Here is an 18,144-nt window from a genome sequence, read left to right as displayed (position 1 = left end):
CCTGTCTCCTACCCTTCATCTAAACTGATTTGAAGTAGATTTAACAAGTTACATCAATTAGGGCTCATAGCTTTCACCTGGACTCACCTGGTCAGTCTATGTCATGGAAAGGGCATGTTTTGTATACTCAGTGTATATCTAAGAATTGGTTCATCTTCTCCTTGGTTTTCCCATGAAAAAGTTTTTTGTTAGTGGAATAGTGTTACATGATAGAATAGCCATCCCCAAAACTCTCATTAAATTATTCTGGAAGGGTATGTATGTATATTTCAACATTTGCAAAGTGCAATTAAAAAATGTAGCTTTGAAACCTACCAGCAACCGGAGAGAATACAAACCCAGTTACGAATTGATGACCCCATGATGAGTCCAACTCTTGGTGGAAACCCCTACAATTATCCTACTGTTGTTTCCAATTGTGTTCACAAGATAACAATCACAAAATGATTCAAGTGAACCTATTTGAAAGTTTGAAATACCTCAACTGTACATGCCGCACTGTAGCTTCTGACCAAGAGGCAGGTGGGTCATCCCTTCTGAAATGTTTGTTTTATGCACTCACAGTAAGCTCTGGTTATGTTAAAGTCGTCAAAGTTGGAAAATTCAGCTTTCTACACAGTCAGGTAAAGGTCAAGGGTCATGGTAAAAAAAAAGTGATTTAAAAATGTCTAAATCATTCTCATTACCTTTCTCCATTCCACACTATACTCTACATTTTCCTATACTATTGACATTTCACATGCAATGACATTTACTTGAAGCAGACAACATAAAATACTTTTTTTTCAGAAAAATATTTTACATCATTTCATTGCAGTGGAAAAAATGCTATGGAAGGTTTGCGTAGCTCTTTAAATCAAATATACGGAAAATAATGCACTTTTGCACTTATCATTCTCTGTATTTCCAAGGGAAATGTAAAAACAAAGTTCACAACAGTATTGTTGTATTTGAATTGTAAGAGAGGAAATTAATATTCTTAATCACGTGGTTGATTTTTCACCTCAATCTCTCCATGCCTTCCTACATATCGTGTTGTATCAAAGTAGTGCTGTCATTTCTGCAAACATCTAGCCCATCTCCTACCCTTGCTGCCAACCCAGGAATAACAGTGTCTGTTCAAACAACACATACGTTACATTGTTTAATTGATTAGAACGCAGCTTGCACAATCTTGGAGAACGTTTCTATTGTCGATTACCTACCAGACAAGTGCAGTGTGTGAAAAGTATTTGTACCTTTTCTAGGAACCGCTACAAGGTAATACTGTGAAACAGTCCCAGAGGGAAGAGGTATGAAGGAAGAAACCTCTCCAGGATTTGATTTAGTGACTAATGCTTTTTGATACCGGCTGATAACAAAGACATGAAAAATGTGACGTTGTAGAGATGGACTTGTTCTCTTGTGTGTGGATGGCACTGCAGGGAATATGAGTCATTGGAACACTGGGGTTATTTTCCCCTCACACAGCTCAGACATGTACTCCAGAGGCCTACTGTGATGTAGAAGTGGAGGGGACTGTATAGTGCCTGGGTCACAATAACACAGTGAATGGTAGTGACCGGGGTTTGGATCAGTTCCCGTCAGAGGCTAGAGGAGGCCTGAAAAGGCCTGGGACTAGAGTTGTTGGGGTGAGGGATGAGGTGTGTTGATTTGAGGGGCACTTCTCTTCTCTGCTGAATCTGACTAATACTGTGCACTGTAGTGGAGTATAAACTCGATTACCCCTCGTGATGACAGGCTATCACATACTTGACAAACCTTGAAACCCCTCTGCTGTTGTAGGATATGTTAAAAGGTGATATTACACTGATAGCCACGAGGCTAGTTGGCATCAGCATTGCCAATCCTATTGTAGCTGAGTTATCTAATGTTATCTAAGACTGCAGACATCAGGACAGGCTGATTCTGCTGCAGACTGGTTCCTATTTTTACTAATAGACTGGAATTGATTTTACAGGTTATATTTTCGGGTAATGAGCCAAGTCACTGGTGCTACTTTTTGCTCAATCGATCCAGTACTGGGTAAACAATCAATGCAACACTTACAGTAGCACTCTCATCTAATTGATACGGCTCTAAACTATCTATTTTTGGGACTGAGAAAATTATGATTGTTTATTTTTGCTAGTAGGCTGCCTACGCCTGGCTTCTATTGTAACTGGTGCAGAGAGAAAGAGACTTGTCTTGCTGCAGTCAGAGCACTGTACCTTTCAGCGGTCTGGAGTCACTTTGTGTCCTGTTTGTGTTGAAGGAACAGTCTTGTTGTGGCACTTTGTTGACAGCTTCATGAACAGTGTGACTGGAAGGTCACCGTGCCTCCGAGTCCACTCGCCAATTGCGCCACAGAGACATGACCCCACCGTCACCTTCTCAGTGGCCCAACAGTCACTATGTGTCATCTGTATGTCATCCTTACATTGCTAGAAGATACTGTTTTGATAGCCTTGTCCTGGGGGTCAGTTCAATTATAGATGTTTGGAAACTACATAAACAAGGCACATTTTAGAGGACATTTTGAAATGTTTTGCAGCATATTACAGTTGCTTGCAGGATACAGAAAATAGTTGCATTTTCTTTTGATCATTTTATCTTTACCTCATATTTTATAAAAATGATTTATGTCTTCCATGGCTTCATTTTGTATCATGACTAGTTAGTGTGGATGAAACGAGTGTGAGTGTAGAAACATTCCCTTCCCCGGGGAGTGAAGATCTGGCTGCTGTCTGCATACATCTATCTCAGTGATGTCATTTCGTTGGAGGGAGGCAACCAACCTAGCCAAAATGACAGGGTATAGTAGCTGTAGTGCACCGTTATCTGTCGTGCAGGAAGCCAGGATCTGTGTTGGCAGGTTAGCGATGTTCCCCTGCTGTTCCTACTTCCTACAGTTTTACACAGACAGACGCGCAGCAGTGGCAGAGAAAGACTCACACTATCACATGCTGACTTAGAGGAGGCTGGGATCTCTGCTTTGAGGTGTACTTGGTGTTGTTCCATGCTGCAGTAGTTCTGTAGGTGGATGGAGATGTTAGCTGTGATGGAGGTTGTGATGGGGTTTTCTCATATACCCCAGTGTGCTGGTTACAGAAAGGGGGCTTAATTAAGTGTCATCCCTTTAAGGTCCTTGGAAAGAGCTACCAGACTGCCTCAAAGGCCCTTGAAAGCAAAAGTGCTGATGGTTGTACTGTACTGCCTCTACTGTTGAGGATAACATGGTAAATCACAGCAGTATGTGGGTTACATAGATCTGGTTCGTCTCTATATCAGCCCTGGCATTCCTGGAGGATACACTCTGATATCCTCGCTGCTTCTTTTACTGTGTGTCATTGAAATGACAGTGGTGTGTGTGTGTGTGTGTGTGTGTGTGTGTGTGTGTGTGTGTGTGTGTGTGTGTGTGTGTGTGTGTGTGTGTGTGTGTGTGTGTGTGTGTGTGTGTGTGTGTGTGTGTGTGTGTGTGTGTGTGTGTGTGTGTGTTTGTTTTATGCAAACTCGTCAGGGTTGGTGTGCTTGCATGTGTGCAAGCAAGCAAGCATGTGAGTTTGCTTCTATGAGTGTGTGCCAAATATTTTAAATTCTCTTCTCTTCCTCTCTTGTTTGAGACAGCTTAGTGAGACAGCTGTCCACTACTTTGGCTCATATTTCAGACGTATTGTCTCCTCTACAGTACCATTTCCAATTGGATTCCATCCAGATAACCCTAAATGCTCATAGCAGCATTATGAATGGAGACATGATGGCCTAAGGAATGGCAAGTAGCCTAGGTAGAGAGCCAGCAACTCTGATTGAAAGTTCAGATTAAATCTATACACCATGGCTTTAGCAGCATATTCATGCATAGCTTAGCTTCTTTTTTTCAATGCTTTTATGTCTGTGTGATGAATATTTGACAGGTCGAGGGGAAATTAAAAAGTGGAATACACAATTTTACATAGAGGATCGGAGGAGTTTATAGTGGATGTTCAGTATTGAAAAGCAGGTTGCTTTTTTTACTACCCTTCCATTTATGAGAGTAATTCTGTACTCTGCATTTGAATTACTCACTATAATGTTCCATTTGATACATACCAGTGCCATTTATAGAATAACAAATTGTGCTATAAAAATGTATCTATCCTGCCACAGACAACCATCAGTTCTCCACTGTTGGTAAAACTAGATACTTTCAGGATACTCTGCCCTTTCTGAGCCCACCATTACATAACTGTCATCAAAGGGTTGTATTGCTGTTTATCTGCCTGCTTTTGCTGTTCTTCGCTTGTAAGTACAACTCACAGTGCCATTTAAGTCCTTTAGATGGCGCTCAACTTATTTTTTATGTGTAAAAAAACAAAAACAATGACATGGCGATTTCTAATATTTTTTCCACTTGATTTGTTACCCATGATCTTTTCCATGACCACATATTGTTTCTGTATGTCCTCATGTGTCATGACAGTAACTCTTGCAGAATACACATGGACACCAGAGGGTGTTTGTGTGTAATTTAAAACCAGGCAGTTAATACCAGGCTATAATGTCTATGGGATATTGTGTCAGCTTTTGTGGTTATAGGGGTTTTGTGCGGGGTGTAAAAGGCCAACTAATTGGGAATGAATTGTCTGGAAAATAAAGTCACTGGTAGATGTAGTTTGTTTTATTTTGTTTTATCGTCTTCACATAAAGCCGACTGAAACTGGTACCACAGATAAACATAGTATTTAGTTTAGCTTCATTCTAATGAAGGCAGCAGAAAAATAATGCCATATTCGTTGATTAGGCAAATGTGGAACTGCCAACTTCTGTAGTTCGCCACTCTTCTATCACATGCTGTGATGTTTATTGTTCATTCGCAACAATCACATGTCCCTGTTTCTCCCCAAAATGATGGATTGGGGTCTAGGACAGTTCCTCTTCATCGATGGCCACACTACATGTTTGTTTGTCTATCTGCTTTTAGTAAATATGAAATCTTTTGACGGGACTTTTTCTTGAATATATTGACATTGTAGAGAACCATCAAGATAGACTTTTACACCACTTCCTTGGTCTCGGAATGTGAAATGACTCAAATTACTAGACAAATTAAAAAGGTAGTTGTTTAGCGAAAACTATTTTCATCTCTTGTATATCATATCTATAGTGAGGATGAATATAATGCCAAATATTCATTATTTGTAAATAAATATATATAAATATATTAATATATAATATATGCCTCATTGAAACTGCTTTTATTAATTTTCTGCTTTTATTAATGTTTTGTTATCAATTTGTTCCTTTGTTCTGGTTATTTTTGATAAGCTGTTATGATGGCATGCAAAATACTGATACGGAATGTATAATTTGTTTATTCATTGTCTTTTAGTTAATACTGTTACATGTATAAATTAATTATTCACCTGTTTATCAAAGATGCATTTATATATGTTTTATATATTATAGTGTTTACTGATTTTCTCACTGTATTTTTTTCTGTTATTTTAAACACATCACTGTAGTTCTGTATTTTACACATTTTTCAGAATTAACTCTTTGAAGATTTTGCCTCTTAAAAGTAGTTTAATCATTGCTGATATCATCTGATGTAAATACTTCTGCAATTAAATTTTTTGATGAAAAACATTTAAAAGTTTGAGGGACTGGGTAGTGTCTCGTTATTTTATTTTCCTTCCTCCATTTAAACAAGTAGGTACTGCATGCAATGTAATGAACTAATTACTGAACTATATGAAATGATCATGCCGCCTATCATACTGCATATAGAGAGGACAATACCTAATTAATCATTAAAAAGAGCCTCGAGACATACAGATGAGATGCCGTCATGTACATTTGGGCCAATAGAAACACGGTAAAATGCTTACCAATAGGAGAGCAGGGAAAATATCACAGGGCGGGATTTCCTCTTGTCAAATTGAATTCATATGATAACTAACCCGCTTCTAAATTCACAGACAGCTCTGTTTGACAATAATGGACGAATAAGGTAAGTTATTATTAAGATTTTTAAGCCCAAAAAATACGCTTTGCTAAAATGGCAATGACTCTGCATATACTGTTGGCTTGTTAGCCAAAGCATTTAGTTTTAGTAACGTTACATTATGTTCGGTTACATTTGAGAATATAACATGTAATAATGTTGCAACTGAGGTATTGTAAAAACGTGGAGTATTTCCAGAGACCATGATATGTTACAGATTCCAATTTGTTGTGGCTAACGTTAGCTAACTCATGGGGTTAGGAGTTAGGTAGGTAAAATGGTTAGGGGACGGGTTAGCTAACATACTAAGTAGTTGTAAAGTAGTATGTGGTTAAAGTTCCTTATCTAAAATGCTAAAGTTGTCTGATGGGATTCAAACACACAACACCTTTAGGTTGCGAGATGTTCCCATCCACCCTGACCAACCATCCTTTGGGTTGCTAGACGTTTGTCTTACATGCCCGACCTACCACCCTCCTATAATTTTTGCCTTAAAAGTAACCTATCTTATGTAATCATATCAAACGTAACATGTCATACTAATTTACGTGTCTCGGATTTACATTTGGCTATGTTACGTTCATGGGGCTCCCGAGTAGTACAGCGGTCTAAGGCACTGCATCTCAGTGCTAGAGGCGTCACTTACTGACACCCTGTTTCGAATCCAGGCTGTATCACAGCTGGCTGTGATTGGGAGTCCCATAGGGCGGTGCACAATTGGCCCAGCAATTGGTTACAGGTTACATTTATGAGACCAGTCTGATCGCAATTGTGCCAGAGTGAAAGAACATCAGTCAACAACATTAACAATGTTACAGATTTTAGTAAAGTGGCCTGTGTTTTTCTTTACTCTGTAACAACGTATCTAACTGATTGAGCTGTTGTTGCTAGTCTGATTTAATCAGGTTGCACTACACAATTAATTGGTACTGCCTGAAACGAATTCCTGCAGAATCGTGGTGATGTTCCTTACAAGCCAGAATGTTGAATAAAATGTTATTTGAACATATTCTACCAGTTGTCTGTGCGGTTTGTCCTTCAACTGCTCAACCTCCCCTAATTCAGAATATACCATTTTCATTATCATGGCATGCTTGGTTCAATAGCTTTTGAGGAGAGAGAACTGAATATCCAGCATAAAACTAATTTGACCATACACCTACTGGCTCTCTAAAAAGTTTGGTTTACAATACTTTCCTGTCGATATTTTGTCTCAAATTCCCAGCAGCTGAAGGACAAACCGCTTCAGTAAATGTAATTTTATTAAACATTCTGGCTTGTAAGGAACATTTACACAATTTTGCAGGCATTAGTTTCAGGCTGTATATACCAATTAATTGTGAATTACAGCCTGATTAATCAGACTAGGTTGTTAAACTCAATTGACACATGGTCAGACGAATTGCCTTAGATAAACAGGTGCCTGGTATCTTATGTTATTGTCTGTCAAATGAAAGATGTGACATCACTCACTTCTCCATTCTTGTGCCTCTGTGTCATTTCAAGCATAGCCATGAGTTAACATACCAAAATCACCTTATCTTGGGTCAATAACTGATGTTTTTGGTTGGGTATAGAAAGTTCTGTTCAACGGTCTTATGGGTCATCTAGCACATGTCATAACTATTTTATGAACATTGACCATTGTGTGTTGGCTTTAATTTATTTTGCAGGATACTTTATAACTAACCCATGGGACACCTTCAGTGATTACTGGTTACTCAACTCTGTGAGAACTCCGCGGGTGTAAGAGCGACAGACATTATCCACCATCCCACCCACACAAATCAACATGACCTCCCAGCAGGCCAACCCTTTGCCAGCATTCAAGAGCCCCGCTGTCCTCAGTCCGGACTACTTCTCTTGGGTCCTTCGCCTCCAGATCATCAGCTTGGGCTTTGCCTTCTACACTGCCATTTTCCTCCTCTCCCACCTGGTGTCCACAGCCCTCTCCCAGACCTACCACTCTCTGCTGGCCAAGGAGAAGGTGTTCTGGAACCTGGCGGTCACACGGGCCGTATTCGGCCTCCAGAGCACGGTGGCAGGCTTACGAGCTCTAACCGAAGACTCTGCCTTGTCAAGGGACAGGATAAGAGGTCAGGAGGACTGGTCGTGGTTCACCGTGCTCACCGCCACGGGCTTCTTCCTGTTTGAGAATGTGGCGCTGCATCTCTCCAGTGTGGTGTTCAAGTCCTTTGACCTCGCTCTGGCTACCCACCATTTCTTTGCCCTGTCGGGGTTCACTGGGGCTGTGGTCTGGGACTCACTAGGGCATTACCTGCCAATGGTCACTCTGCTGCTGGAGATGAGCACGCCTTTCACCTGCATCTCCTGGATGTTACTAAAGGTAGAGTGTTTGTCTTGTGTCTTTCATCATATACAGCAAAATGTTGTTGTTTGACTCTATTTGTGAAGCTGTACTGAAAGTTTTTTTTAAACAGTTGTTTTGCTGATGGGCTAGACATAGAATGCACAGAGATTTCAATTCCTCTTTTCTGTTTACGTACTCAACACTGAGACCTTGCCATGATATGCAGCAGTGATAAATAAAGGTGGCCATTCTGAGAAAGGGGAACTTCTAGGCAAAAATGGACCCAAATCACATGAGAATTCCACTTTTGTTTTATTGTCCAAGATGTTATATGCAATCCATACATTGTTATAGATATCCCCAAACACTGGCAGTCTTTATCCCCTACCCAATCAGTAAATTTCCTTCTCTAAGTATCCCTCCCTTCTCTCCCGTCTAGGCGGGCTGGGCAAGGACCCTCTTCTGGAAGGCCAACCAGTGGGTGATGATCCACATGTTCCACTGCCGCATGGTGCTTACCTACTACATGTGGTGGGTGAGCTGTAGTCACTGGGGGGAGATGAACATGTACGTGGCTCTGCCCCAGCGAGTCCTCTTCTACACTGGCCTGGCCCTGCTCACAGTGCTTATCAACCCCATCTGGACACACAAGAAGACCATGCAGCTCCTCAACCCTGTCGACTGGAACTTCAGCAACAAGCCATTGCCCAACGGCCCCAGTGGAGAACGGGAAGAGAAACCTCATGAGAGCTAAACTGAGCCAAGGACTGTGATCCTGTTTTGTACAGTTATCTTTCTTTTACTATGCTTGTAAAGGAGAGGCAGTGTGATTCAAAGTGAGAAATAGTCTAACTCTAGCTTTTAAGTTTGTAATGGAGAGGAAAGGCCATTTTAAATACTATTTTCTTACTAACTCTGGCTTTTAGTGTTTTGAAGTATTTCAAGTTTAACTGAACTACTGTGTTTTTAAGGTTCTCAGTATAGGTCTGTTGTCTCTACAAGATGTGGGTGAAAGGGCCTTTGACGACAAGAAATGTCATAGGTGAACTTAGTTTTATAGTAGAAAAGTGTTGGCCTGACCCGTATGCCATTGGTTATTCACCGGTTTTGATAGTGTTGCTTTATTGAGTGGGAGTGCAGATGAACAGAGAGAAAGGCATATTATTGTTCTGTCTACTCAGTTCAGCTTTCAGCAGAAAGGTGTGAATGTACTAGTTAACCTCTCTGGAATGGGGTGTTTGCTTGTTTGAAGTTCCCTGATGCACCAGTGGTCTTTGCACTTACTGGTAATGTGTGTGTGTGTGGTCACTCAAACACTGTGCTGAGCAAAGACCAGTCCATGAGGCAGCAGATTTACTCGCTGAGAACAAACTCCGTGACAGACTGAGACTGGGTCACAATTTGGCAGGTGAGGAAAGTCTTACAGCTCTCGACCGTCATTGGAAGGCAAGCAACTTCTTTCTGTATCGTAAAAAATGCTCTTGCTTCAGAGTAGACTGTAATGTGTGCTGGTAGTGTTGTGTGCTCTAGTTGAATCTTTATCAATTAATCTTGAGAAAATGGTTCCTGTATTCTGTGGATGTCTGAGTCATATCTTTGATAGTGGGGTTGACTTAATAGTATAGACTCCTTGTAGACTCTCTAAATGTGTGACAGTGGATGCTAAGAGAGCTGTGAGAAGCAGTGTTGTTTTCAGTGGTGGTCACCAAATGGAGTGGATAGACTCCGGGGTGGCAGGGTAGCCTAGTGGTTAGTGTTGGACTAGTATCCGGAAGGTTGCAAGTTCAAATCCCCGCGCTGACAAGGAACAAATCTGTCGTTCTGCCCCTGAACTGGCAGTTGACCCACTGTTTCTAGGCTGTCATTGAAAATATGTTATTAACTGACTTGCCTAGTTAAATAAAGGTTAAAAAAAAAAATATATATATATATAACAAGCACCATGGTGCAGGCCAAATGGATGGTGATGTCTTCCTTTTGTTACTTATCAACTCTCTACCGCTGATCTGTCGGAAAATTAAGTTGGGGGTTAATTCTTTGAGTAATCTTTCCTTTGTTTGCTATCTCCTAGACCTATAAACCTGCAATTTAAATCCAGTTCATTCAAGATTCATGTGAGTTTGAACCCTTAACCTGGTTGTTTGTGGACAGATGCATTTCAGTCCTGTAGTCTAGCATGGAGCTTTTGGAAACTACTCGTCCATATTGACCTACATCCAGACTGCCATACTGTACTTCACAAATCCTCTCTTGACTTGAGAGGTGTGGAAAATAGAATAAGAATATATCAATGGTACAAACAACTTATGACACCAAGGCATTACACCGGTGATGTCATTATAAATTTCGAATAGCTCCTCATGTGTTTATGCTAGAGACTTACCATTTCTTACAATGGCTGCAGCTCAATCCCCTCTTTCTTCTGATGTATAAAGCTCGCGCCCACTCCATAATAATGGGTTTGTGAAAGTGGTATTTCTCTACACAAAGGATCCAGACAAGAAAATAGTCACGGAATCATATGTAAAACCCGAACTGTTTGAGCTACGAACTAAAAAGTCACCCCATGGAAAGATGAGACTTTCATGAACACGACGGCGTCATATGTTTTGCCCTTTGTCACACGCTTCAGGAGAGTCGTCTGAAGGTAACCCTGGACCGGCCTGTAAAAATGGCCCAACGTGCTTTGGGTTAAAATCTTCACTAATAAAGTGACCAAACATGGGTCAAATTTTTTATGTCTCTCAGATATAGGAAAAATACTTCAAAACCTTAGTTCTTTTGACGGTGTTTTGCGATGTACAAATGTGTTATTCAATGTGTTTTTTATGAGCTATAGAAGTAAAGACCAAATTAAATTATTTATATATACAGTATTTATACCTATAGGGGTCCTAAAATTCTAAATCAAATGGTTAAATGATACATTTTATGGTCATCTTTTAAAACAATTACATATGTTAGCTTAGTAGATATTGCGATCTAAGGGCTCAGACCCACACTGGTTAAACACTTTCATTCTCATCTAGATGCTTTTTAGGAAATGGTTAGGTTCAATCTGCTTTGCATCATAGGTTTCTGTTATGTCTAATTCTGTTGAAATGTATTTAATTAGACATTTTCACACTCAGTATTACATTAGTCATATATATCCTAGAACTCTGCTGGTGTTGGTTAGAAAGGATAGGGTATTACAAGTAATTCACATGGGAAAACCTCAACATTCATTACAGTATTTTTATAGTCTTACGTAATGAGTTTGTAGTTGATTCTTTTGGGTTAAGTGGTTCGAGATGAAAAGGGGGAACAGGCATCATTTCTTGTTTAGCTTGCTTTTATTTTTTATTACAATAGATTATTGAATTCAAATAGATGCACGACTGAAGGCCTTCATAGCCATAATTAACCTAAACTTGACTATATTTTTAAAATCTTTTTTGAATTCAGGTTTTATTATTAAGCTCATGAAGTAAGTCTTGTTGTTTAGTCGACATGTTTGCCTGGCATTAAGAATATAGCAATACAATAAAGAAAATGTACACAGTAGCTTTATTTTAGTTGGTTGATGCCAGCTTTAACCAAATACAATGGAGTTATTTATGGGTTCCAAACTTGATTATTTGTATTTCCAGTGGGAATTTTGTTATTCTTTCTTTAAATGTTTTCTACTACGATACAGTCTAATTAGTTCTGAGCTTGTATATTAACAGTGTTGGATTTGGCATTAATTTCTACTATTGTCTGTCAGTATGAAGTTGTGTGATGGATGCTCACATACTGATAGTGTCATTTTCTCAGACTACCACTCAAATCTGTTCACTTTAACATGAGCTGTCAATAAAACCTTTAACATCCTCTTTGTATTGTCTAGTCTATATTTTTGGGGAAATGCATGTTTGTTCTTTATTAGAAACATTTGTTATGGGGAATGAGTCACTGCTGTGTGCTCAATATATTCAAAGCAATATATTATTTATCCACTAGATGGCATGATAGGATTGGATGTAATACCTGTCTGGACGCTCAATTATCTCAATGCTGGATGGACAATGGAAACTGCCGCACTTACTTTCTGGTGCTTTTCAGATGACTTTGAGTCTATGACTTTATATATTACAGATTTGGAAAGATACTGTGAGACATCACATTTTTGTCTAGAATAGATGGACATCTGCCTGGAGTTAGTAACGTTTTGGGAATTGTTTACTGTTGATTTATTTACAGCCAGAATAAATACTTTTCACTTCAACGCAATATTGACCCAACTCACCAGACCAATGGAACTCACTCATATGTGCCGAAATAAACAAACGAGTGTGTATGTAGTAGGCTAGTTACTTCAACTTCAAATTTGACGTGGCAAAGTCAGATTATGATGAGTTTATAAAGTGGGAACATAGATCAATTATATAGATACATCAAATAACTCACATATGGTAATGCATTCACTGATGACTGACTAATGCATGCACAGCTGTTCCAAGGGAGCCACCTCACTGATCACGTGGTACACATTGTCACACACGTACTTCATCCTAGGCGGGACCTCAGGAATGTGATTGAGTGCCCCTTCGGCCAATTAAGGCTTCGCCCCCCGAAGTCTCCACCAATGACTGAGGAGGAGGCAGTCTCTTGGATTGAGTCTAATTACATTTGCAAAAGCTTGGGAAAATGGAAAAACAGAAAATTCACTTGGTGGAGCAGAAGTTCATACTCAGTGTTTTGACTGAGATTTGTGTACACATATTTACTGTGGAACTAGAAGGACGTTGTTCATCAGGAGTTTAAATATGGTGAGTTTTATGTTATGGGACTTCAAGAGTGTTTGAAAGTGGTTTATATGTAATTTTGAGACTTTTCAATACAGTAGTAACCACATGTTTAGCTGTATTTGGACGTGGAAGGTATCAGCGAATAGATCAGATCCTACTTTCATTATCCAATTAATTTTTTCTCTGCAAACAAAAGTGAGTGGTCGATCCCTGCTGCGCTGTTATAACGTGGCAAATTGCTTTGCTAACATGTATCGTATTGTCAGACGAGATGCAGTGTATTGACTTACAATGTATCGTCCTGGTTGTTGTTTTTTTTTAGTTCGGCTGCTGTTAACTGTTTGAACCTTTGTCCCTTCATCTTTCCAAGCAAGGCAAAGAGTAAATTTTCTAATATATTATGCACATCCTTTCATCACTGATTTTTAGTGTCAGAAGTTGGCAGGGCCAGGAAGGGGACATGGCTGTCATGCAAAATGACAATCTTGTGATGAATTGCTAGATGTTCTCTACAAACTCAATGGCTGAAATGTGTGGTGCCCATGTTCTTTTCAAGGGTGCAGGTGCATGATATCAAGATGTCCTTAGTCATAACATGGATTGCATACCAACAAGTGCAACCTGGATTGTATTATTTTTGTCCACTCCAGACCAAGACACATACATATCTCTCTCTCTTCAAACTTTGTACAGTGTATCAACGTTTGATTCAAACAGTGAGTCCTTAGGGGTGAGTGCTCTGGAACACTTTCTAACTCCACTCAAACAAATTAACTTAGTCATGCATAGCATTCCTCAATAAAGCAAGTGCATGACTCTAATGATCTGGAACTTTCTTTGGTAACACTTGTATTAATCAGAAAAGTCCAATTTAATGAAACTGTTGGTCCAAGTTGTTAGAGTAGCCTGCAACCCCATCTGATCAAAGAGTATTTCGGGAATCTATGTGCCTTGGGCCAGGCTGCTAAAAGATGGTTTTGATACGGTGAGCGCTTTCATCTTCTCTTGTATTGTCTGGCTCCTTGCTTGTCCAGTTCACTTTTCATCAGAGAGTTGGGAGCCTGTGAGATTTGCACACACTACATGGTCATTTTCTGAGCAAATTGCCACGTCACTTGGCTGCTGTGAGTACAGATGTCTCCACCCCTGATAATGACTCCTAAAAAAGGATCTCTGGTATTTAGGACCAAATCCAGGTGATGGGTCACATGTAGCAAAATTGTGTTCGTACATTGGCTAAAAATAGAAACTGAGCTAGAAAATGTTATATCATACAATGCAGTTGAAGAACAATGAAAGTAATTCTGCTTTGAAAATTGCTAAACGTGTAACCCCACTTTTGAGAAAATGGCCGTGAAAGATTTGGTATTCCTACTGTAGAGCTCTGTTCATCGTTCACACCCTCTTAAGCCTTGGCCCCATCCATCTCTTTTTAAGGATTCACAGTGTAGTGAACAACCTAAGAATTCAAGACTAAAAGTGGTGTAAGTAAAAGCAAAACATAGTAGTATAGATTTACTTTATCTAGTCCTTGGCCTATATCCTAATCTGACTTTGGTGCTGGCCACGTTGTTCTTCACATTAACATCTCTGGTAAACACACACTTTATAAAATAATATTGAAGTTTGTCATATGCACAGGATACAGAAGGTGTAAACGGTACAGTGAAAGAGTTACTTGCATAGTAGAGTCTTGTTTAGACATGTAGCTAGCTAGTTAAACAATTTAACCATAATTCCAATTCTAATGCTGCGTTCAAAACAACTGGGAACTCTATGAAAGATATAAACTCGGACTGGGAATTTTTTATTTGAACGGTCATCCAACTTGGAATTCCAACTCGGGCCTCTTTCTAGAGCTTCTACGTAGATCATACATGTAATGTTACCTAGCGAGCCAGCCAGCCAGCTAACAGTAAGCTTTAACTTGCAATGAAAATTACTGTTAGCTAGCTAGCTAACAGTAAGCTTTAACTTGCAATGAAAATTACTTATTGACAAAATTAGAAACGGATAATATCTGAAAATGTCGCTAGACTCTTAACCTTCCATATACATGGATGAACGCTTCTCCCTCCGTTATGGTTGCACTAAGTTTGAATATGTAGACAGGTGTTTTCTACAACAGCCATCTTTTTGGACTCTCTGCATCTGGCAATCATCTCTCTGCTTCCACTGGGCATTCCACTGATTTCAAAACTCAGTCAACTTCTTCTGTGACAAGGACACCGTTTCTTCCCCACCACCTCCAGAAATTAGTCCATCACAAGGTTTTCCCACTGAGCTTTGTCGATAGTGCTATTCACTTCAGGGCAACAATGTTGGGAGCAGTAGCAAAACTTTTTCAGTTCTTCATGATATCTTTAAAACAAATCAGCAGTAGACAGGATTAGCCACACATACTTAGCAGCTTATGTTATAGACAGAAGCATGCTACATGGCAGACGAATCTGAATTCATCTCTCGGCATGTCCAGCCCATTTTATCTCAGCCAATCATGGCTAGCGGGAAGGTCTGCTGTATTTTTCCGTGGCTAAACCAACTAGGCTTGTTGGTTTAAAATTTAACAATTTTATTCATATTTACAGATGGCATACACGTTTGTTATTAAGGCACATGAAAGTTCACATTCCAGAAGGCATTTCTGTCAAACGTATTTTGAAGAGAAAAAAAAGACTCCTGGAAATAGAGCCGAGCAGCATAGGCCTAGTTTCTTGAAACGGGTAACATTTAGGGACTGTGGAGGACTCTTGGCTGTGACGCGGTCTACTGCATACAGATGTTTTATTGCTGAGCAGTCAGGTAAACCCTGGGCCTGTAGACGGCACGTTCCGCCATGCGTGACACTTCCTTCTGCTGAGCAAACATCACACGTACATCTCCATCTCACCATAAACATAATCTTTGACTTGGCTCAAGAAGCTCTGGCTCCTGGTTTAGGCTTACATGCTGAGGATAATGCTATTACTTTCCTTCAGCATTCTGCCTAGTTTTGTCGTCAGCTTCACAACAGAGGGTTACTTTCAGATTGGAGTGTCTGTTGCTGTTTTTTTTTCTTGGTGGTTGTCTCTCACAGATGCAGCTGGATATAATCGCTAATTTCCCAAAGTGTGTGTATTGGGTCTGTAAGTCCATCCAGTGGGTAGAGGCTTATGGGAAAGCTTCCGGGTGTCTGGCAGAGGGTGAGAGCCAGGCCAGAGTACATAGCAGTCCGCAGAGAGGAGCATACTTCCCATTTTGCAGATGACTGATCGATCATGCACTTTAAATCCTCCCGTCCACCACTGAGGAGTCACTGATATGTAATGTGGAACGGATCAGCATATAGCACAGCTGTGAAACTGACTGACTGGGCCTTCCTTCCTTCTGCAGGTGGACATGGAACATTTGTCATGAACCAAAATAAGTGTTTACCAGCTGTGAACGTCTATGTTCAGAATTGGATATGACTCGAGCTGTATAGCTTCTAGTTCTGTTTTTCAATATTTTTGGACACTTTTCCCTTTTCCATATGAAGGATCTGTGACCTCTTATGTTTTTTAAATTTATTCGGGTGACCTAACAAAAGTCCTAAACACATTTTCTTCAGTACCCACTTTGAAGTCTGCATAATGCATATTACCTTAACAATTGGAAGCGTTTAACTGGCCTATTGTCATTTGTCATAGTCTGAGGTTGGGAGGCCATTTTGTGCTGTTTGTTCTATTGATATTGAAATGCCTCCAGAGCTATTAGCTGGGCAACTAACAAAGAAAGACTTATTTGGGCTCTCCCTCTCTCTCCCATTGCCTCACACACTGACATAGTGTTCTGTTTTTCTGACAACATGCTGGACTCTCTCTCAAGGCCCCAGTCTGCACTGGATGGGTGGGGACCCTCTTTCTGAGTGACTATGGTGGTAACCTCCATCTTTAATGGGATGTTACATAGCAACTCAAGTGCTACACCAAAGATAGACCACAGCCTGTCGTTTCCAATGGGAACAAATTTGTCATAGTGGGAAAGACAAGCAAGGAGGGGGGCGGAGCCAAGCACAAGTTAGTGACATCCTATTGGTGCGTTCTAGCATGTATTTGCATATTTCTGCTAGGGAACGCCTACTCTGAAGTGCGTGTGTGCAATAACTCAATTTTCCCTTGCATTCCTTTAAAACAATGCAATTTGTAAAAACTTTGACAAATGGTAACTTAGTCCACTCTGTTCATAAGAGATTTTAGTCTTGGGAACAGAACTGTATTAATCAAATATTAGCATAATGTCCTCCATCTCCCACTGCCGGCCACTGGGCTTCCTCTCATCACCATATTTGGTTGTCAATGGAAGTGCCAACGGATGCTTCACACTTATACATCCTGTGAAATATCTGTAGCTACACTCTCCTTTTGCCCAGCAACTTCTGTGTTCAAAGGCCTGGACTGAGATGGTTAGAAGGGAAGTTAAGCTAGTTAAAAGGGAATGATTTCATTCACCCCTTCTGTGACGATTGTTCAAATGACTGGATTCAAACCAGGGACTGTCGTGATGCCTCTTGCACTGAGATGCATGGCCTTAGACCGCTGCACCACCCGAGCCCATGTACACTACCAGTCAAAGGTTTCAGAACACCTACTCATTCAAGGGATTTTCTTTATTTTTACTATTTCTACATTGTAGAGTAATAGTGATGAAATCAACTATGAAATAACACATGGAATCATGTAGTAACCAAAAGTGTTAAACAAATCAAAATATATTAGAGATACTTCAAATTGCCTTGATGACAGCTTTGCACACTCTTGGCATTCTCTCAACCAGCTTCACCTGGAATGGTTTTCCAACGGTCTTGAAGGAGTTCCCACATATGCTGAGTACTTGTTGGCTGCTTTTCCTTCACTCTGTGGTCTGACTCATCCCAAACTATCTCAATTTGGTTGAGGTCGGGGGATGGAGGCCAGGTCAGACAGGTCATCTGATGCAGCACTCTCATTCTTGGTAAAATAGCTCTTACACAGCCTGGAGGTGTGTTGTCATTGTCCTGTTGAAAAACATGACAGTCCCACTAAGCCCAAACCAGTTGGGATGGCGTATCGCTGCAGAATGCTATGGTACCCATGCTGGTT

General features: G+C 40.2%; 2 protein-coding genes across 5 annotated transcripts in view; both read left to right on the top strand.

Moving 5' to 3' along the window:
• Window positions 1–5,853: 5,853 nt before the first annotated feature.
• Window positions 5,854–12,130, top strand: LOC112256564 (protein CLN8). Its single transcript, XM_024429887.2, has 3 exons — window positions 5,854–5,968; window positions 7,636–8,309; window positions 8,713–12,130. Exons 2-3 carry the CDS (start codon window positions 7,755–7,757, stop codon window positions 9,025–9,027), a joined length of 870 nt encoding a protein of 289 aa, XP_024285655.1. The 5' UTR covers window positions 5,854–5,968; window positions 7,636–7,754; the 3' UTR covers window positions 9,028–12,130.
• Window positions 12,131–12,925: 795 nt separating this feature from the next.
• LOC112256566 (rho guanine nucleotide exchange factor 10-like) overlaps window positions 12,926–18,144 on the top strand; it is a 99,367-nt gene continuing 94,148 nt past the window's right edge. For all 4 annotated transcript variants that reach the window (XM_042325463.1, XM_042325462.1, XM_024429888.2 and 1 more), the window contains exon 1: window positions 12,926–13,066. The gene's annotated coding sequence lies outside the window, so the exon portion shown is untranslated. The remainder of the gene's footprint in view (window positions 13,067–18,144) is intronic.

The sequence above is a fragment of the Oncorhynchus tshawytscha genome, linkage group LG08 (assembly GCF_018296145.1).
Source record: "Oncorhynchus tshawytscha isolate Ot180627B linkage group LG08, Otsh_v2.0, whole genome shotgun sequence".
Taxonomy (NCBI): Eukaryota; Metazoa; Chordata; class Actinopteri; order Salmoniformes; family Salmonidae; genus Oncorhynchus; species Oncorhynchus tshawytscha.
Note: the sequence above shows the minus strand (reverse complement) of the source record. Positions and strands in the feature narration are given on the sequence as shown.